Source organism: Bison bison, unplaced genomic scaffold (assembly GCF_000754665.1).
Source record: "Bison bison bison isolate TAMUID 2011002044 unplaced genomic scaffold, Bison_UMD1.0 scf7180017864040, whole genome shotgun sequence".
NCBI lineage: Eukaryota > Metazoa > Chordata > Mammalia > Artiodactyla > Bovidae > Bison > Bison bison.
The window spans coordinates 85,607-106,974 of record NW_011494612.1 but is presented as its reverse complement, the minus strand read 5'-3'; the positions used below and the strand labels follow the sequence as shown (position 1 = coordinate 106,974).

The following is a 21,368-nucleotide window of genomic DNA, read 5'->3' as shown; positions in this document are numbered from 1 at the left end:
ATGGTCACAACCCTACCGACTTGTTGGACTGGGGACACATTCTGTCCCCCAGACACACAGGAAGCCCCCCGTCTGCAGCAGACCCACCCCTCCACCACCCCCGGCCTGGCTCCATCCCCAGATGAACCCTTGCCTCCAGAACCTTCCCTGGCCAGCAGCCCCACGCTCAGCCCACACCTGCCACAGCAGTTCCAGGAACCTGTCAGCTTAGAAGCAGGCAGACCAATCCTGCTAGAGCAGCAGAGCTGCGGCAGAGTTCACTGTCACCGTCACCCACTGACCGCGACCTTGGCTCAAAGGACTGTCTGTTCCTTACTGCCTGGGGACTTAAGTGGGCCAAATTGGATAAAACCGCCTCCTTGGTTTTATTAGTTCATCACAAAACCTGACTGAATCCCTTTATTCCCAAGTAATCTTAAAACATCTTACATTAAGGAGAGAAAGAGGCAGATGTGCGAAAGCCTACACGTGTCTGCCTGTTTGTGTGAAAGCAACCAGGCGGCTGGTCCCTGCAGGGGTGGGCTGGCAGCAGGGTCGCCCTGAACCTCCCCTCCCCCGGGAGCCCCAGGCTTCACTGAGACTTCTGGGGCCTCAGAGCAAAGCTCCGAAGTTGAGCTAAAGTCCACACTCTGGGATTAAAGCAGCGTTGACTGTTTCCTTCTGTAAAGAGGCCGCTGGCGCTTCAGTGGCTCTGCTGCTTCGATGCCTTCAGCAGCCAGTACTTCGCACTTTGAGGTCTAGCCCTCCCCCATCATAGTCATTTCACGTTCCAGGAGGAGAAAAAAAATCCCCTACCAGAGGACGTTTCTACTGACTCCACTTTGTGGGTTTCTAAGTCCTCAGGAGCAGGTTTCCGCCTTCCTCTAAGTGGCCCTTGATGTCTTACTCAGCATTTTCCTCACAGAACAATCGGCCTTGCTGACGTGCACGTTTCACCAAATCCTCATCATTCTCTATTGATTTCTCATCACCCACTGGCGCAGAATGCCCGGGTCCCCAGGACGAGTCTCCCTCGGGCACCCCAACTCTGTTAAGTGGGCCCTGTAGCCTCCAGTGGCAGGCTGTATTTCAACAAATGCTTGTTATTCTCTGTGTTTCCAATTACTGTCAAATAAGAACGTGATCATCAAACAGTGACATATAGCCAAGGTTCTGTAAGGCACGTGTGAACACGCTGGGGTCCTGTCCGCTGATGAACAGAAGGTCTGGGTTTGTGGACGTCACTGAAAACGTGGTCTGGAAAGGTTGCCCGTGTCCTCAGGTTAGAGACAGACTACCCACCGTCCCCACTTAGTGCCCGACGGAGGCCAGGCCCGGGGGACGGTAACCCTGAACTCGGTCCTGTTCCTGACAGACTTGAAGCTTTGACGAGTGTGCTGGAGATAAGCCTGGGGAGGAGGGTCAGAAGGGCAGACCCCAAGGGGCTGGGGGCAGGCCCTGGTCCACCGCCATGAGCATCCTGGGAGTCTCTATTGTTTTAATTGTGAGCATGGCCACCTGGACGGGCAACCGCAGCAGACGTGAAAACAGAGAAGCCTGCTGTGTGCAGGGCTTGATTTCACTTGCTTTCTTCTCTTAAGTACTATTAAGTGTGTTTTGGCCCTTTCTTTTTAATTGATCTAATGTGAAAGCAACAGACTGGAAATCTGGAGCGTGGTTTCTGAATAGTCTTTTTCCATTAGCTCTGCCAGATGCCGACAAAACCTGTGTCACCAGCAAAGCCACCCTTGTCTACACGGAGACGGCAGAGGACTCGATCTCCGGCACCTTCAGCACTTCTCTTTGTCCTTCTCCCGCATTTCTGAGATGGCCCCGCCCTGAGCCCACGGCTGTCATTACGTCTCAAAACTGCCAAGTCTCAAAAGGACTTGGCCAGGAGCCCCGTGTCCCAGCGATGGGCCCCGGGCACCACCCTGTGGACACGCAGGGCCGCGGCCCACTGCACGTGGACACTTACTTGTGGTACCAGTTCACCTTCATTTCCTCAGTGAAGTATTTCATGAAGCACTGAAGCCTTATTCCTTCTGGGGTGCAGAGAATCTTCAGTGGAGATGCAGAGGCTCCTGCAGAAGATAGAGCAGACTCAGACCTGAGGGGAGCGGTCTGTGCTGGGTGAGAGCAGGCTGGCCCTGGGCCAGGAAGCCCAGCCACATCCCCGTGAAAACATCCTCACCCAAGTGTGTTCTAACATCCACACCGAAAGTACTTGAAAATCTCTTTGACAGAGGCATGAAGGGACTCAAATGGCCCCGAGAAAATGTTCCCGAGGGGCTCCTTACATCCCCGACCACATCCATGCAGCCACTACTACAGCGTCCACTTACAACTAGACCACAGGCAAGCCTCCAGTGCAGACGGGGCCCCATGCCGACGGGGCTGCCCGGTGGGCAAGACCACATCCAGCTTCTCACACCCCTCCCCTCCCTCTTCCTACCCCCTGAAGGGAAGAACCCCCAGGCATTCCGTCACCTACACGTCTTGTGGAAATGCATCAACAATGCCCCGGTGGGAGTCCCTCCACAGGGCTCTGAGCTCAGAGCCAGCTACCTGAACGCCCCACCCCATGGCCTCTGGAGTCCTCGCTCTGCTCCTGCCTGAAGGTAAACCAGAAAATGGCTTTTCTAAACCCCTTTCTGCATCGTGCTTCTCCGCACATTTCACCCTGTGGTGGGGGGGGCGGAGTGGATTAACTGCAGAGGGCAGCAAGCCGCACATCCTGGAACACAAAGATGCGGAAACGCTGCAGTCTTAACAGAACAGCGTAAAGAGGAGGGTCATTTTTCAGACTACAGATAGGGTTAGTAAATGACAGCATGTCCAGAAGGGTTTCCAGTCAAGCAGGGAGTGGGGACTGGTACTGTCTGTAAGACGCAGGGGCAGAGGAGAGTGGTCAGGTCTGACTGCGGTGACTGAGCACGCACGTGGGACAGCCGGGCAGGAGAGCGGCTCTGGGAAATATCTCAGCTCAGATCCGGGTGCCGGTATGTCCCTGTGCTCCTCATCGAGCCTGCACGGGGTTACACCCTGCCCCACACCACCAGCCGGGTTGACTCACTTCAGATAGAATCTACGGATAAGCAACTGTGCCGCCATGGGGAGAAGGGACGGCGGGATGCACATCCCGGGTAATCAGACAAGAGCCTGGCTTCCAGGGCTGACTCTGACCGGGGCAACGCGCCGCGGAAGTCCTATGCTTATCCTCCACTTTATCTCAACTGCATCCTTACTAAGCCTTGACTTTGAAGATTTAAAGAGCATCTATGTCTTATCAGACAAAATTTAACCAGATACGTATTTAATCTTTGCAGTCGCCACACCAAAAAGTGAGTTCTGCCGTTGGTGTTTCTGTTCCACAATTGCTTCTTATTTGATTAGACATTTCAGAGTTCTTAAGTATTAAAAATCAAGGGACACACTATAAGTTTGGCCCCCTTTAGAGAACCTACACCTCAGACATTTTTGTGAAATTGGAGGATTACCAATGTGAAAGAATTGGATGGGTCGCATCCTAGAGTACACATCTCGCGAGAGGAGGGAATGCTGAAGGATATGAGAAGGAAGCCTGGGCTCCTGAACTAGGGACACGAGATGACCCCGGTGCTCCCCAGGACTCTGCTGGTGACAGCAGGTCGCACAATTGCCCCGGGACCAGAGTTCTCGTCTGAATACCGTGGTCTCTCCCAAGACGCAGAAGACGCACATGGGGTGCCTTAGCACGCCTCGTGGACACAGTGATGAGATGCTGCGACTTCACTAAGGAGCCTGAGGCTCCAGTTCTGTTCCCGCCTCAGAAGTCAAGTGGGAACGTAGAGAAGTGTCAACAGCATGTTCTCACGTGTGTGTTCACACACACAGCATCCTCCATGCAGAGAACTGTCACTCTGGCATCAATTCTTATAACGGGTTTGTTTGTATCCACAGTTACAGAATTTTACCTCTGAATGAGAACTTGAAAGTCACCCCTCCAGATTCCTTATCACAAGGGTGAGGAGGTCAAGGGACCCTAACTCTATCACAACGGATTTGCTTTGCAGCCACACATCACCTCCAGCCCTGGGGACACTAAGAACAGACTCTTGTTCTGTGGGCCGTTAGCCTGACCCCCCAGAAGGCCCCTTCTGTATGCCTTTGTCATCCACAAGCCGCTGTCCTGCCACTGAATCTGGGCCTGTTCACAGATGTGCTGTGGTTCCATCAGCTGTGGAAAATGCCCTTCTCGGGAAATAGAGAGTCTAGCCCCGAAATGACTTGAAAATTAGAAGGCATTTACTTACCACAGACTCTGCTCATCGCCAAAATCATATCCTCATACACTGAAAGGAAGGAGGAAGTGCACAGTTACAGGCCTAATTTATCAGCAGCGTTTTCACGTTTAATTAAATTGATACTGGAAAGCAGGATGTTCAGTTGAAAAATGAAATATTAAAATGGCAATGTGTATCCCTGAAAGGCTTATGTGGTGATAAATCCTAATTTCTCCATTTTTTAAACCTGGAGCAAGGACATTTTGCTCAACATTCATCTGACCTTGCATTTAACTCAACCACCTCATCCTGGGTTCAATCATTTTAACACATTCATCATGGGACAGGATTTGGCTCCTGTTGGTGGACGAAGATGGCATTTCAGAAAAGCCCAGCGTAACGTTCTTCTCAACTCACTCAAACGCCTCTGAGGACAGCAGGAGTAGAAGCCTGCCCTCTGCTGCGCTGCCACCAAAGACACAATATGCCCAAGGGCGCAGGACGCCTCGCCCGCATCTCACACCCATCCTGCTGGCCAGGTGGACCTCCCTGGGGAGCAGGGACAAGGCTCTCATCTACCTTTGCCAGCTATCTCAAGGGTAGACACGTCCTGACCCCTGTCGTCTTTCAAGGTTGCCTTGTATTCACCGTGATCCTTCTTCGACAGCTGCAAATGAAACACACCCGACATGTATGTAAAACTGATGCCATGATATAAAACCTAGTATAAGCTAATACATTTCCTTTGCAAACCATGGACATTCAGCATGCAAATTGGGAGATAAGGCAGAATTCGCAAGAGATTTTAAAGACTTTTCTTCCTTGTTTCTGTTTTCTTTAGCCCACTCCAGTATTCCTGCCTGGGGAATCCCATGGACAGAGGAGCCAGAAGGTTGCAAAGAGTCAGACATGACTGAAATGACAGAGCATGCGCACACGTGCACACACACACACACACACCTTTGGTATGAGCAGCTCACAGACACCCTTCTCCAGGTCAGGCATCTTCTCCGTTTCATACAGAACATCATCCTTTAGCCACTTGAAAACTGTTTCCTTCTTGGTGTTTGCAACCTACAAGACAGGGGTCTTATGTTGAGCACGTGAATTGCTGGAGCTTGTGAGAAAAAAGTCTTTTCTGATTTCAAATCACAGACCTAAAAAAAGTGAATAAACTTTTATTATAGACAGTGTCAGACGGAAGCTCACAGGAAAGCTATCTATTCTATCAACAGTAAATACATTTCTAAATTCCAGCTTCTGAAATAATTAAGCCCCGACAGGAAGAATGAATGACTCCTCCTCCTTCTAATCCAAGAAATCAGATGGTGTAAATTTCTTTGGGTTCATAGACGATTTCCATAATAAAGACAAGTTGTGAGCAGTGTATTTTAAATTTATAAATAATATAAAACCACACGCGTGTGATCTGACCATCTCCCCGATTGTCACTCCCTTCTGGGTGGAACCGATCTCTCACCTTACACACAAGCCGAACCTCACACTCTTCTGTAACATCCCAGTGCAGATACTCAGCAAAATGCGGGCCTGGGGGGAGAAGGGGAGAAAGTTTTTAAAAAGGAGAAAAATGTATACACAGACACATACATATAAATGCATTCGGGGCAGAAGAAAGTAGTTGTTCAGTCTGAAACCAAAATAACTTGATAAAACTAATCTTCAGGGCTTTGACCTCAGCATGTGCAATCCTGGTACAAAAATCTCTATTTCCAACAGGACGATGCTGCCCAGTCTCTCCTGCTTACTGACATCTGACGGCTACTGCCCTTTAGAAAGAAGAATAATGAAATACTATATTTCTTCTCAAGGCACGTGTCTGAATAAACATCCACCAGCATAGCCTATAAAAACCTTGAAATAGGAGAACTAATCTAAGTATGATGAAGAAAAAGCAGTTTGACCTAGCAATCATAACAACATGTGATATTTTATTTACATAGCATCTGAAATCGAAGATGAATTTATATATCTGTAGAAAATACCATTTTGCCTAATGTAAAAGTCATATGCTAATAACACATTCAACACAAAAATACAAAGCAGATTTAGAAAGTATTTTTTAATTTCTTCCATATAAATACATTCTACAAAGTTAAAGAATCATATGGTAGAAATAGGTAAAATAAATATTTTTGTCTATGAAAAATAAAAATAACATAAAAACAACAAAATAATATTTTTATATTTTAAAATCTGTATTCTAACCTTTTTAAAAAAACAACAGAAATTCTGTATAAAAGTGTTTTTCAAATAAACCCCTGGGCTATATTTCAGTTTTTAAAATTTATCTATTTTCCTTCATATCTAGTTATTGATAATATGCATTTTTAAAACAATGTATTTAAAATATATTATTTGTAACTAAACAATTACATCTAAAAGTTCAAGTTCACACAATTTTAAGTAAAATAACAAGTTCCTGGGAATTGGAGTTGGGTCTGTGGCTCTCTCTCCATCTCTCCTATAAAGCCCCCACCTCACTGCCTCCCTCCATTCTTTCCTCTTTTTGTTACAATCACTGGACTCATATGGACCTGTAACGAGGGCACCCTTTCCTTGTCACTGCAGGAAAACATCAACACTAAACAAGAGATGCCAGGGCTTTTCAAATAGAAGCAAGAAAAAAGCACAGATGAAATAAAGGAACAGAAAGGGTCCAAACTTCTACAGAATAGAAGAGATCTGACTTCTCCATCATTTTAGAATTGCAGTTAGCCGTCTGGCCTCAGACAGGATCTGCTCCAAACAAATACTCAAATCCTACACCTCCGTCTATGCCAGCGGTGGGGAGCCAGCCGACCACCTACCTTGTTTCCTGAGGAACTCCTTTCTTTGAAATTCAGCCTCTTTTAGGACAGCCTTGAATGCTAAATCCAATATTTAAGGGAAAAAACAGAAATGAAATAAACATGCTTCTCTCAAATCAGAAGAATCTGTTTTGAATTTTCTTTTATGGACATACAAGGACCTTCTACATAGCGTACCATCTCCAATAAGAACCAGAGAAGACTGGCTTTTGGCTTTTCCGTCTTGAATCTGCACGGTGTAGGTGCCTTCGTTATCAATGGTGAACCGATCCATCACCATCTCGATGATGCCAGTGGACTTGTCACACTTGATTCTGTGTGTCTGGGAGCACACAGGGGAGGTGAGAATCCCACCTTCCCGAAAGGGAAAATGCCTTCCCGAAGCTTCCCCTCTGGGATCTGACAGTCACTCAACTATTGTATCTTAAAGGAGTATGCTGCCCAAAACCAGAAAGTGAAATTCCATCCACTGAACCTCTTGGTGAAGCAAAGATCAAATAAGGGACATTTGGTGATGATACCCTGGGTCTACGTGAGGAGCAACCTACACTCGAATCCAGCAGAAACTCTGCACACACCCTGGGAATGTGCAACCGCCATGAGATAGCACATGGGGAGCAGAGTGGGATGCAACCACCTTCACACCGTGAGGGCTTCCCGACTGGTCACCCCTGCCCCATCACCACGCTGGCACCAGGGCTGAGGGTCTCTAGGCTCTGCAACCCCAGCTGGGCAGCCTCAGGGGGACCCTTCCTGGCGCAGCCCGCCCAGGGCTCAGTCTGCAGACTCCACCCTCGTCGCCTGTGATGAGCCGCAGGTGCTCCGATCCCGTGTGGTTGCTAATGGGCCACGTGTTATTCCACCCTGGGTTCGAGGTCGCCATTGAGCATGTCAGAGGCAGGAGGGGCACAAGCACATGGATGACCGTCTCCAGCGCAGCCGCTGGGCAGGGAAAGGGGGCCAAGGTGCCAGGATGGGCTCCCCAGGGCGTCCACTGCAATAGCAGAAGGCTGCTCCCTCAGCCTGGACCTCACCCTGCTCCACACCCAGAGTGAACAAAGGCACAGCCACCTCTGCCGGTGATGCTTCCTGCAGGCGTTCCTGCCTCCTTTCAGAGGCAGGCAGCCGGGACTTAAGCAAAGGCTTCCCTGCCTGGACCTGACCTGTCCCAGGAGAGCGTGGCCTGGAGTGAGGTGAGCAGGGTCGCCGCTCGGGATCTGTGGTCAGCACCCAGGGCGGGAACCAGGGGAGGCCACTCCGTTCATTAGAGACACCCTCCTCCGACGACCCTCACTTTGACCACACTACCAGGACACACTTCTGTCTGTAGGCGACTAATAGAAACTGCATAAGATCAGCCACGTCCTGACAGATCACGCACATCTATTTTCAGGATGCTCATCTTCCTCTCTCAGCTGACATTCATATTGTGGATTCCAAATGCCAGCGTCCCAAGAGCGTCGAGATAAATGTTAGTGAAAGAGCGCCTTTGTTCAGTGTCCCTAAGCTCAGCCCCCTCAGCATCAAGGGTTGGCTCCAAATTCCCCCCTTGGTGTTGGAGGAGGCCCCTCTGCCTTCTCCCTCCTTCCGTTTTATCCAAGTGCATTTCCAAAATGCCCTGTCCATGGCCACTCCGCTCAGTCAGCCCACCCCGCCTCGTCTCCAGTCCACACCTTGCCCACTCTCCCTCGGGAAGGCTGCAGGGCACGCCTGTTCCCCAAACTATTCCTCCTGAGGAGAACCCAGGAACCCACTACTCTGGGAATCTCCTTTATATTCTCCAGGCTCTAACAGCTCCTTCTCAGAATCAGCACTCACTGTATGTGGCGCTCGTGGTAAAGAACTCACCTGCCAATGCAGGAAACTTGAGTGTCCGATCCCTGCATCAGGAAGATCCACTGGAAATGGGAATGGTGACCCACTCCAGTGCTCTTGCCTAGAAAATCCCATGGACGGAGGAGTCTGGTAGGCTACGGGGGGGTCGCAAAGAGTTGGACACGATTGAGCGACTTCACTTTCTTTCTCTCTTAAATGACTTAGCTCACACATAACTGTTTTAACACGCTCTGTACTTTTTCTATATCATCCTCTGACTCAAGTTGTGTTTCTTCCACTCTGGGATAACCTCCAGGAGGGCAAGGCTATATGTCATTTGTCTAGGCTACAGAGGGCACTCAAATGCAATTTGCAGAATATAAGCTGCCAACCATGGGGAAAAGAGAATGAGTGTGTGAGGTCCCAGGGGTTAACGTGATGCCTCAGGTTCTCCTTGACCAAAGATGACTTTCGGGCTTTAACTGAATCAAGCCAGCCCATGCTCATGGGCCTTAACTTCCAGTAAACATAAAAAAAAATCACCTTGACAGTTGGAAATTGTGTTCCTGTATAGGATGGCTTAGGTATTTTTCTGAGACACATGAGCTCAGATTACTTTTGAGGGTGGTCATTTTGGGAGATGGTGCTGATCACAGGGAGTGCATGGGACCTGTCTCCTTCCTGGAGACTCGGGTGGTTCTTGGGGGCTGGACAAGGAAGGGGCAGCAGGCTGAGGGCTGAACAGAGTACCTTGTGGGGCCCGTGAGTGTCTTTGTAGTTCTGAGTATTTGCTTTTGCAAACCAGGAGCAAATTTCAAGGAGCCGCCCTGATTCTGTCAGACTTTTGCTCCCTTTAAGCATCTGTGAGGAGCAGCCTGCAGGAACCTACTCTAATTAGGCCTGAGAGGTGAAAAGGAAACTCTCTCACCAACGAGATCCTCAGCAACCCAGAGCCTTCTACATTCTCTTAGCTTCTGCACCATGGGGTCTGGGCAGGTTTGTGAAAAAATTAGGCTTCTGGCAACCGCCATTATGCAGTGAGATGAAGTTCAATGACTTTATGGGGGCCATAAATACAGGTTTCTATGTGACTTTCACAAAACAGTATCAATCTCCATACAGAAAAGTCACCTGTGGATTGCTAATTAAGGCAGTGAAATAGTACAGCCCTATTGCAAAAGATGAGCTGTATAGCAAAGATGCCGATCTTAAAGTCAGCTATCCACAGCAGGTAGGAAATGTTAATCAAAATATACTCTGCAGATAAAGCACAATTACATTAAATTCCATTGCACGCCTACATCATCTCTGCTCATAAAAAATGTTTCCAGTCACCTCGACCATGACGCTCTTCTATGCACAGTGTCCATACTGTGGGCTCTTCTGCAGCCAAGAGGAAGCTGTGTGCTTTCTGCTTACTAGCCACCCCCCAGCTTGTACAGTCCTTCAAGGACGTCATTATTCTCAAGGGGAAGATGGACTGGGAAAGAAACTCACAGGATCTTTGTCCACACACGACGTTTCCCTGAGGGACATCCATCTAACCAAGCTTTACTAAAACCCGTCAGACATAGGCGTCAGACCAGGGATGAGGAGCCCGGCTCAGAAGGACAGTGAGCGACCCCACCTCCCAGCCAGTCCCGTTCACACTCGTGCAGCAGATGGTTGAGGCGCCTGAGTGAGGCTCAGTGGGATTGCTGAACAGATACAAAGCAGTGGGTACCAAGCGGAAGGAGGACAGAGGAGGTAAGGACGCCGGGACTACAGACACCCCCAGGGCACCACTGAACAGTGAGGAAGGGATCCAGTCGAGTGGTCGGCTTTTAACTGCGGTCCCGGTTGTGCTGTAGTAATTAGACAGAATGACTTATATGGAAACACAATATTCCACAAGCAAAACAGGAACCTTCTAACATTCGTAAGCTCCATTCTATACAAATAAAAGCAGCAGAAGGACAAAGTATTGCATCACAGCATCCTATGCATTTTCTTGGCCCAGATTCGCCCGGAGGCAGCCTAAAGCTCAAGCTCAAGACACTAATTTCCCTGGTGTCGGCTCCCACAGGAGCTCTGGGGGCTGGGGCAGGGTGAGGGAGGCCTTGCTCCCATCAGGGCAAAAATATCCGCCTTCAAAACCCCCATGAAGAGGAAACAAATGGATCTGTGGAGCATATCACCCTGTGCAACCAGAACTTTTCCATAACACCAAGCTAATGTCTCTAAAACATAGGTCGTTGTTTTTTAATTGTAATAGGCTTGAATTTAAAGACCTCCCCATCTCTCATGAAACCCAGACCAAAGCTCTGAACAGTGCCAGCCTCAGCCTTCTCTCACCCACCTCGTCAGCCTTCTACAGCCCAAAAGGGATGCAAACAAACCAGAATGCCGACTTTCAGGAGCTGACCTTCCCGTTCACACCCAGAAGCCTCCAAAGCCAGAGACCACGCTCACACACACTCACCTCGCTGTCGGCGACTTCTCTGTCATTGATGATAAAGCGGTAGCTGGAGTCTGGGGATAAGTGCTCAGCCTGCAGCCAGAAGCGGACCTGGCCCTTGTCGAAAATCTCATAAGCTAATTCTGACTTCAGAGGAATTGCTAGTGCAAGACAAGAAATACCAAGTCAATAGTGCGTGAATCCCAGTGAGAAAGAAGAGTTGCGTGTTGTAGGAAAATCTCAATCCTCAGTATTACATTTTTTGAAAATGTAAAAAACCCTTGAGCATTGACTTGATTATGAAAACCAAAACTAAGAAACACAACTCTAGTTAGCCTGGCACTGCAATCAAAGCCTCACACCCGTGGGTGTTCAGCATGCATGGTCTGCTTCCCTGAGGGCCCAGGGACCACAGACATATTCCGTCTGAATTCAGCATAATCCGCAGCTGAAGATCCTACCTGGTGCAATTCTCACTTGGATCAAGCAGACACACTCAACCCAAAATCCAAAACATGGTATGCAGTGAAAATCACTGCCGGTTACAGTGTCAGCCACTACTTGTTCTGAGCCACACAGTGACAAGCACGTGAGTTGCCACACGAAGCAAGGCCCCCCAGGGCTGCACAGGTCACAGACATGGCCCTGCTCCGATCCAGGCCCACTTACTGGGGTTCTTGATCTCATTGCTCAGGGCCTTCAGACGTTCCAGCTCTGAAATTAAGACAAAGAGCATCAGTGGTTTTGACCTGTATGTTCAGAAGTTTTAAGCCAGAGCAAAGCTAGACAAAACAGAGATTCGACGTCACCAGGATTTCATTTGAGGCTGTGAAAGAAATGAGAACTGAAGTGAGAAGGAGACGGGGTAACGTGAGCTGTGAACAGTCCCTCTGGGGAATCAGTGCACATATGTGCTCAGTCGCTTCAGTCGTGTCTGACTCTCTGCCACCCCATGGACTGCAGCCCACTGGGCTCCTCTGGCCATGGGATTCTCCAGGCGAGGATAGTGGAGTGGATTGCCAGGGCCTCCTCCAAGGGATCCTCCCGAGGGACTGAACCCCCATCTCTGATGTCTCCTGCGTTGGCAGGCAGGTTCTTTACCAGTTGCGCCACCTGGGAAGTCCCGCAGGAAGTCAGTGGTGCCTCACATTGAGACAACCCACTTCCTAGAGGGGTGTGTTAGGACTGGTTAGGGTGGTGGTCCTGAGTGCAGGGCTGGGAGGGCAGCTGTGTACCAGACTAGAGGCCGACCTGCACAGGGTGACACAGAGGGCTGCACTTCCACATCCTCTCATTCCGTAGGAACTCTTCCATGAAATCAGTCTGGCTCACCGAGAACATGCTGGTCTGTGATTTTCCTTCTGCTTTCAGACTGTCCTGCTTCAACATCTCTCTCACCTACCCAGAATTTCACTGTGGTGTATTTTCATGAGTTTAAAAAAATTATAATAAACTAAACAATAAAAATTAAAAAAAAAACAAACAATACATTGCTCCTAAGAGTCTCAAGAATGAGTTAAGAAAATTGAAGGTTCTAAATAATTTCTTTCACCTTCCTTCCTTTCTACTTAAAATTAGAATTTAGAAATGAGATCATGGTTACAGAGGTCTGTATGCAAATCCACTCCAGCCTTTGGGCTTCCCCAATGGCTCAGGGGTAAAGAATCTGCCTGCAGTATAGGAGATTCAGGTTGGATCGATCCCTGAGCAGGGAAGATCCCCTGAAGGAGGAAATGGCAATCCACTCCAGTATTCTTGCCTGGAGAATCCCATGGACAGAGGAGCCTAGTGGGCGGCAGTCCAGGGGGTCAGAAAGAGTCAGACACGACTGAGCACAGCACAGCATTTGAACGGAACAATGAAGCAGACTTCTTGTGACCAGAAGTAACTCAACCTGGACAGCTGATTTAAAGGTCTCACAGCAGATCTCACAGCAGGAACTTCCATACATCAGATGACCTAAAGCTTCAGCATAAAGGTTTTGCCTGACTGGACTTGATGTCCATATACAATATAAAAGGTACTGGAAACGTTCATCCTTTGCAATGATTTAAAATTTAGGTGAAATGTCTTCAAACTCTCAAATGGAGCAGAGGAGTACACCACTTATCAGAATTCTTAAAGGATGTTTTGCAAATAAAAGGCTGTTTGAAGACCACCACATAGGGGTCAGAAAGGGCAGCTTAGAAGGCCTGTGAGCAGATTCCAGCCTGTTCCTGCTTGCTGGGGACCCCAGGAAGCAGAGATGGTGCACTGCTCTGCCGTTCTGCTGGTCCCGTCAGATCACAGGGGCTCCCCACAACTTACCCAATGTCTGCACAGGACCCTCACATGCCTGCCATCCTCAGACCCTGTCCCCTGCCCCCCACCGTCTTAGCCCCGCCTCCCGTCCTAGCCTCCACCCCCCACAACTGTATCCCTCTTCTGAGACCACCCCTTTGGCTGTGGCAAACAAACTGCCAGCTGATAAGGAAAGGATTAGATGAGCAACCTATGGCATTTTTGACTGAGGACTCTACGGCACTCGGAAGCCTTTAAAGACCCAACATGAAGATCTGAGGCTTCTACCCAGAGTTATGCAGTCCCCTCTAGATCACAGACACAAGAAACATCAACCCAGGCAGGGGGAAGCCTCCTCCTAAGGCTGGCTCAGTGCCTGGGGACTCAGACCTCGGGACCCGCCTAAGAGAAGGGCTGCTCTTCACCAGGTCGTGATGAGCTGACTTCCTTCACTCCTTTCTGCCGTCTGCTATTTGTAAAACAGAGAGGGATCTTAACTATGGCAATTAAATGTTATCTCGTGCACACAAATACATACATCCATATGTGTGTGTTTTCTTTTATTAGCTGATTATCCAATTAGTCAGTGCTGGGAGGAAAGGGAAGCTTCTTTGCATGCCTCTCATTAGTTTTATGGACTTATTTATAATATTCTAGTTGGTACTTGCCAAACTAATGAAATGTAAATAAAACTCATCTCTAAAACAAAATGAGAGGCAAATAAATGCAATATAGAGAGCAATAAATAAAATATTCCCGGACCAGTGATTTACTTAGTGGCTAGAGTAGAAACTCAAGAGTTTGTGTAATTTCCAAAATAATTTTTGGATTTAAAAAAGATTCCCCACCCTTAGCCTCACGAAAAGACACACACATTTTCTGAGCAAGTAAGTCTTTTCTCTATGAGCATCAATCTTTCAAAGTGTTACGAAAACCCCAAAGGCAAGCCAGTGTCCCGCAGGTGTTACCTTCCTCATCCAAGACAAAGCTGGAGGACACGCCGTCTGTGTCGCTGACCGACACAGAGTACGTCCCCAGGTCCTCTTTGTCCAGGTTCTTGAAGTACAGCTTCGAGCTGGAAGGGGAGAGAGCCCGGGGCATGAATTGCTGTGCTGGAAGGTGCTCCTAGCGGGTCACGCCGGCCGGCCCAGGGAGGAACTTACTGGTCCCCTGCGGTCTCGACCTTGAACCTGTCGTCGTCCGCGATGTCCTCGTAGGACTTGCACCACGTGAAGTGAGAGGCGTCCGTCACCTCCGGGCAGTCGAAGCTCAGGTAGACGTTGCCCTCCTCGTCCACGCCTGCGCTGACCTCTTTGGTGCCTGCGGAGGAGCCGGGAGCACTTAGGGACGCGGCGTCCGCCCCGGGCTCTCTCTGGAGAAGGGGTGGCCCGGCACAGAGCGCGTGCAACATCGAATCAGCGGTTTTCACTGACCATCCGCCCAGGATGTCGGCCAACACGCCCTCGGCAGTGACAGAGGGCAGAGGAGGACAGGTTTGCTGTCCCATCATCACCTTCTGTCCACGTCCTTTTCTGCACCCGGCACCCCTGAAGTCCAGACGCTCGGTCCTTCCCCCTGGGGTCTGATCACTTCCACCCCTGGGCCTGGGCAGCACAGTCACAGCGGTCTCCCCCACACCCCGCTCTTCTGTCCCCACTTTTCCTCTGGGTCAGGGAGGGTGTGCTGGACGCAGCTGGACACCTGGCCCCACACAGGCCACTCATGGCTGTCCCTTAGGGGTCAGAGCCGGAGGAGACATGCCAGCTGAGCTGGGAGCTCCCTGACACCCTCCTCACCAAGACGACAGAGCCAGAGGCGGAACACCCCGCCTCGCTGGTCTCAGGGAGGGGAGACCCCCGGGGATGCCATGGCTTCCACCCGATTCCACCCCTTCTGGGAGGCAGGGGCCCCCTCCCGGCGTGTCTAGTGTTCTGGGAGCTCACTTCCCACCCTCGGAACCACTTCCCCACCAAGGGCCCATAAGCTAGGCTCTGACTACTTGTAACCAAGACGATTACCAGAGGCTTTATACTTTTTGATCAAAACTCAGCCGTAACCTAAGACACCGTCGTCACTGCTTGCCTGCTGTTCTGCCGCTGCCAGTGAAGACCCCCACCCCCTCGGGAAGACCTCATGTGCCCCTCTCCGCCTAGGGTGGCGGGGCGTGTAGTATGTCAGGGAAGTCATCCTTTACCATGTGCGTCAACCACCTCCTTTCACGACAGTCCCGCCATCCTGCTGCCCACGCTCCACACGCCCGCTTGTTCCCTGCTCCAGGTCACCCTGCCCAGAGGTCTTGCCTGTTGCCAGCTGAGCGGGCGAGTCTCACCTGGCCTGGCCTCCACCAGCACCGGCTCCGAGGTGTCCGAGGGCCTCCCCACCCCACTGGCGTTCACTGCCCGCACGCGGAACACGTAGGTCTTTCCTTGGTGAAGGTCACACACCTTGAGAGATGAAAGAAAAGTCACACGTGAACCGATAAACGAAAATGACTTCATCCTTCGTCACATTTTTATCACGAACATGCTTTCTTTTTATAAATATCATGTTCTTCCAGGTCAACCAGCCATGCAGAGGAAGTCAGGGGATCAGGAGGGGAGACGAGATCCAGGGGCGGGGCCTCAGGTCTGAGCCACTGACCCAACCCTCATCAATAACCAGACCCGTCACCACTGAGCAGGCGCCACTGACCTGACCCGTCACCACTGACCCATCACCACTGACCTGACCCATCACTGCTGAGCTGTCACCACTGACTCATCACCACTGACCTGACCTGTCACCGCTGACCTGACCCCAGGAGGTAGAAATAGAAACAGTTGGAGAATAAACTCTTCAGATGTGTTCACACTGTGTATGTGTGTGTGTTTATCAGATAGACGTCCACCAGCAATCATATGAATCGAGTAAATAAAACACAGAGTCAGTGTGAAAAGACGTAATTCCAGTCATCACTGTGGATGGTACATCCACGCAGCCAGGACCATGAGGTCTCAGCACCGTCAGGGGTGGTCGTGCGGCGGCAGGGAGAGGAAGCTGCCCTGTGCAGACGGTCCCCACACGCAGTTGCTGCGCAGGTCCGCAGAGGGCGGGCAGTCCAGAACCCCCAGCAAGCAGGAGGGGTACCCAGTCACACATGCCAGCCCCTAGGGGCCTCGGGCTAGACCCGGACACAGCCGCTCCCAAGAAGACAAGGCCTGAGGGGCCTGCGTCACCTTCAGGTAGCGATGCGGTGTGGCAGTCTCGTGGACAGTGAGCCACTCTCCGGAGTCCTCCTCTTTGTAGTCCACGAAGTAGCCAGAGACAGGGCTGCTGCCCGAATACACTGGGGGTTTCCAGAGCAGCACCAGGGACGTGTCCCGGACCTCACAGAACGTCAGGTCGTAGGCAGGGCCTGAAAGCGCACAGACGCCCGAGTCCCCACGCTCACCCAGGACCTGCAGGCCCGTCCCGCAGAGAGAAAGGCGTGCAGGATGGTACCCGCCCACATCTGCCTGGACACCCGAGCATCACAGGACTCACCCAGGGACCAGGCACCTGCTCCACCACCAGGGGACCCCTCCCGCTGCGACAGCACCGCTGGGGTGGGGCTGACCCCCCACCCAGGTCCAGAGGAGCCCTGAGCAGTGAAAGCGGGAAGGGCCACAGCCCCGCCCTGACTAATCACTCTAAACCCCCACAGCCTCGGGGAACTTCCACAGCTTTCTCTTCCACTGACTTTTCTAAGGGGAAAAAATTAATATCACTAAAACCACTCTCCTCCCTCCCTGCCCAAAAAAGAAGGGAAAAGGCAATATAATTTGGCCCCCAAAAAAATTTTGAGCCTCAGAATTTCTGATATTTTAGGCTTCAACTTTGGGTTTACTGTTTTATGTTGTTTGGTTTTGTTCAAAACGTGAGCATAGTAACCATTGCATTAGGGACCCTGACAGACTGGGTACCCTGACAGGCCCTGATGGGCTGGATCAGTTTCTCTGGATACGCCCAGTCCTTGTGAATTTGTGAAAACACATCTGTGCATGTAGAGCTCTGAGTAAATGCAGATCTTTGACAACGAGGCCCTTCAGAACCAGAGACCCCGGGCTCCTGGGTGCTCTGGGAGGCGGTCCTGAACAAACGCACAGCCAGTGGCATCCAGCTGCCCCACACCAGTCCCGGCTCCCGCCTCCTCCGGGAAGCTGGGCTCCCCCCACCCCTGGAGCGGGTCCGCCCTGGACCAGCCTCTGGCCACAGCGTCTCTGACTCAGGGGAGCCGGGCTCAATCTGCAGCGGAGGTGGGTGGCCTCCCGCTTCACATGCCCCCTTGTCACTGCCTGGCTTGTGTGTCCACCGCCTGGACACAGGGCAGGTCACCTGATGCCCAGCCCTGGCCCGTGGGGGCGGTGGTGTCAGAACCTGTGAGGGGGACTGAGCATCTGCTGGCTGGGAAGCCTGCACCACAAAAGGCCCCTCCTCTGGGCAGCCCTGTGTATACAGGAGACACCCCCCCTTACCTGGTTCCGGCATCGTCCAGGCCTCACACTTGAACAGCTCGCTGGGGTCCGATGGCTGCCCGATCCCTGCCATGTTGGCGGCAGCAATTTTGAATTCATAGAGCGAGCCTTCAGTCAAGCCCTCCACCTATTCAGAGGATATGTCTACGTTAACACTGAGCCCACAGACACAGAAGACAAACTTACTGTCATCAAAGGGGAAAGGGAGGAGTAAGTCAGGAGACTGGGATCAATGTCTGACATACACACGCCTGTGCATAAAACAGGTGAGCAACAATGACCACAAGGACTCCACTCAGCATCTTATGAGAACCTCTGAGGGAAAAGGACAGACACACGCCTATGTGTGTGTGTGACTGAATCACTGTGCTGTACACAACAGTGTAAATCAGCTCTACTCAACTTCTAATTATTAAGCAAAACGAAGCTGCATCACAACCCACTGTCCATCAGGGGAAGCAAGCATTTCCGGCCGATCGAGGAGCCGGTCAGTGAGTCCAGCCCGCCTGCCACGGGGCCATCCCCACTCTCCCTCTCACACAGTTCCCTTGTGCACTCCATACGCCCTCCCTCAGGGACGACTTGATGACCCGGTCGGGAAATCAGGACTCAGAGATGAGAGCCACGAGGGGCCAGTGGCAGAGCAGGGTGGGGACGGGGCACACGGCCATGTCACCCTGCAGACGGTGCGACCGTCACCCACGACCCTGGTGGGCAAACAGCACCTCGCTTATTTCTCTCCGAGAAACCCTGAGTGGCGGCTCACAAGGAGGGGCTCCGGGAGCAAGAGCAGTGGCCAAGGGTTCGCCTGGGACTTGATTCTAGGTCTTTCTTGCCCTAAGTCCTCATGGCCCCGATTCCCTGCACCCGGACGCGATGTACACCTGAGCAAGTGACTCGCTGAGGGGCCTGGACACACACGGGCCTGGGAGACAGGCACACACAGGCCCAGCAGCGCCGTCTCCACTGCCTCCACCCTTCCTGCTCCGAGTACAGAGCCTCCTGCCTCCAGCGCCGCTACCAGCCCACCAGCCCCAGGAAGCAGCCCCCCGCCCCGCTCTCCTCCCTGCTTCTCAGAACAAGATGCTTCCTAAGGGCCTCAGGTCTCACACTGTTTTCATTCATCTTTGCTTCTGTGTCAAATTCTCTAACGTCACTGAACTCTGAGACGCTGGAGGGGGGACTCCGCCCCCGGGGGAGAAGTCGCCAGGCAAGAGGAACTGAACCCGCGAGCACCCACCGTCAGAATCCTCTCTTTGAGCGGCGAGGAGTTGACCTCATGCCAGTTTTTGTGGTGAGCCTCCCGCTTGTCGACGTAGTAGCCGAGGATGGGGGAGCCGCCGCTGAACTTGGGCACCTTCCAACCCAGGATCATGGAGTGGCCGTCACAGTTCAGGAGGGTGATCCCATAAGGGTGGGAAGGGACGGCTGCAGGAGACACGGCAGGAAAGTCACCCGCGTCCCAGCTCCTCAGCCCGAGCCCCCCATGGCCACCTCTTCACCACGGGTGGCACCCCGGCCCCGCACCCTCCTCCCTCCTGTCCTGCCTCCCTGCCCTGTCTCTGCTGCTTCTTTTAAAGAGAATGGTTTTATAAAGGGCTTCCCAGGGGAAACATGTGGTAAAGAACCCACCGTCCATGCAGGAGGCTTAAGAAATATGGGTAAGAGCCTCTCATACGAGTTCACTGCAATCTCTAAACACACCTTCCAATACATACACAGGTCTTCTAATATTTCAATAACACAAGGGCCAAGAATTATTTCAGTCTGGCCTGGACATGTGAAGTAACAGGCTCTCCCCGCTCCTCTAAGGAAAAGCTGGAGAGAGCAGCTTTCTCATTATGCCTGTGAAGGACTGCCAAGCCTCCCATTGCCGGCGATGACCAGTACCCTTAGGCCAGGGAGCCTTAAATTCCTACACAGTCACAGAAACTTCAGACTAGTTCACATGAGCACGAGTTCATTTCCCTTTGACTGCCGTGTTTGGAAGTGGACCATCTTTTCCCACCAGGATGGTAAGGATATTGCTGCCTCTGCTTGACTCTGAAGACCCCACGGCACACCCCTCACTGATACCCAAACACAGCTGCCCAGAAATGAGCTGCCCCTATTATGGGACTAAATCACAAATGACTGCTTTTCCTTTAGTAGGAATGACTTGAAGAGGCAAGTGGTAATGTTTGAAAGTCCCTCCTGAGAAAACCTGATAGATTAAGACAATGACCATAAAATAAAAGGAGCATTAATGTTTCACTATATTGCCCACCAAAGTATTATCAGATTTGACATTCCTTGGAAATTCCAGTAACATTATTTACTGTTAAAAGGGAGATCATAATTTCTGAAGATGCTTTTAGATTTAGATGGAGACAGAAATAAAGAGCAAAATGTGTCTCTCCTAAGTAAAAATAATATCCATACTCTGATTCAAAATGTGTATAAGAGATGATCTTGTTTCAAAATGTTCATGGGTACTTTTAAGCCTTGTGTTCCACTTTATATAAAATAATTATAAACAATTATAAAATGCAGAACTGCACAGATCAAGTTTCCTAGGGCACAATGCTACAAGCTAAGACACAAATTGTTCAGTGTGGTCAATATAATAATTCTAAAGATCACCATTTATGAACAAAGCCACAAAGTTACATAAACATTTGAAATTTTCTGGAATGACTAAGTTCCTTGAACTAAGAATAGCTGAAAAGACCATTGATGTTCTATCTTAGCATCTTATTTTGAAAGGAAACAGTCACACCCTATAGCATGCACTTTAATGTGGGCACGTGTGCTTGGAAACCAATGTGACCTCTAATAACATTTCCTATTTTTAACGCATATTATCATTTCCCCCTGTCACCCTGGCATTTGCAAGACAAGTAGCCAATTGATGAGAGGGCTCCATGTAACTGCATGTTTTTCTGCTCAACAATTCACATCCACGCTTCCCCGCGTGTAATGTTCCAAACGGCATCATAACAGTTGACTCCTGCAGAAATGAAGACGTAGTGGAGAACCAGGAGCTGGTGCAGAGCCTCCAGAGAAGCACTTACTGAGGGCGGCCTGGACTTTGATGACGTCCGACTCCTGCGAGTTCTCGCTCGTGCCGACAGCATTAACAGCCTTAACTCGGAAGATATACTGCTCGCCGGTGGTGAGGCCATGCACCACGAACCTGGAAAATATGAATCAGGGGCGTGATGGCCAGGGGCAGCCCTTTGTCCTTCTGCAACAGACACAGAAATTGCCTTGAACACACTAGAAACGTAGT

The 21,368-nt window shown here is 50.7% G+C and overlaps 1 protein-coding gene across 1 annotated transcript in view; it reads right to left on the bottom strand.

Moving 5' to 3' along the window:
* Window positions 1–21,368, bottom strand: part of MYOM2 (myomesin 2) — a 59,229-nt gene that overhangs the window by 4,777 nt on the left and 33,084 nt on the right. The window contains exons 16-31 of the mRNA XM_010835274.1: window positions 21,151–21,272; window positions 19,338–19,525; window positions 18,098–18,224; window positions 16,820–16,998; window positions 15,934–16,048; window positions 14,768–14,924; window positions 14,573–14,679; window positions 11,994–12,038; window positions 11,349–11,485; window positions 7,250–7,394; window positions 7,073–7,132; window positions 5,725–5,792; window positions 5,205–5,318; window positions 4,824–4,911; window positions 4,275–4,313; window positions 1,958–2,063 (exon numbers count right to left, since the gene is read on the bottom strand). Of these exons, the coding sequence (XP_010833576.1) occupies window positions 1,958–2,063; window positions 4,275–4,313; window positions 4,824–4,911; window positions 5,205–5,318; window positions 5,725–5,792; window positions 7,073–7,132; window positions 7,250–7,394; window positions 11,349–11,485; window positions 11,994–12,038; window positions 14,573–14,679; window positions 14,768–14,924; window positions 15,934–16,048; window positions 16,820–16,998; window positions 18,098–18,224; window positions 19,338–19,525; window positions 21,151–21,272 (1,797 nt within the window). The remainder of the gene's footprint in view (window positions 1–1,957; window positions 2,064–4,274; window positions 4,314–4,823; window positions 4,912–5,204; window positions 5,319–5,724; window positions 5,793–7,072; window positions 7,133–7,249; window positions 7,395–11,348; window positions 11,486–11,993; window positions 12,039–14,572; window positions 14,680–14,767; window positions 14,925–15,933; window positions 16,049–16,819; window positions 16,999–18,097; window positions 18,225–19,337; window positions 19,526–21,150; window positions 21,273–21,368) is intronic.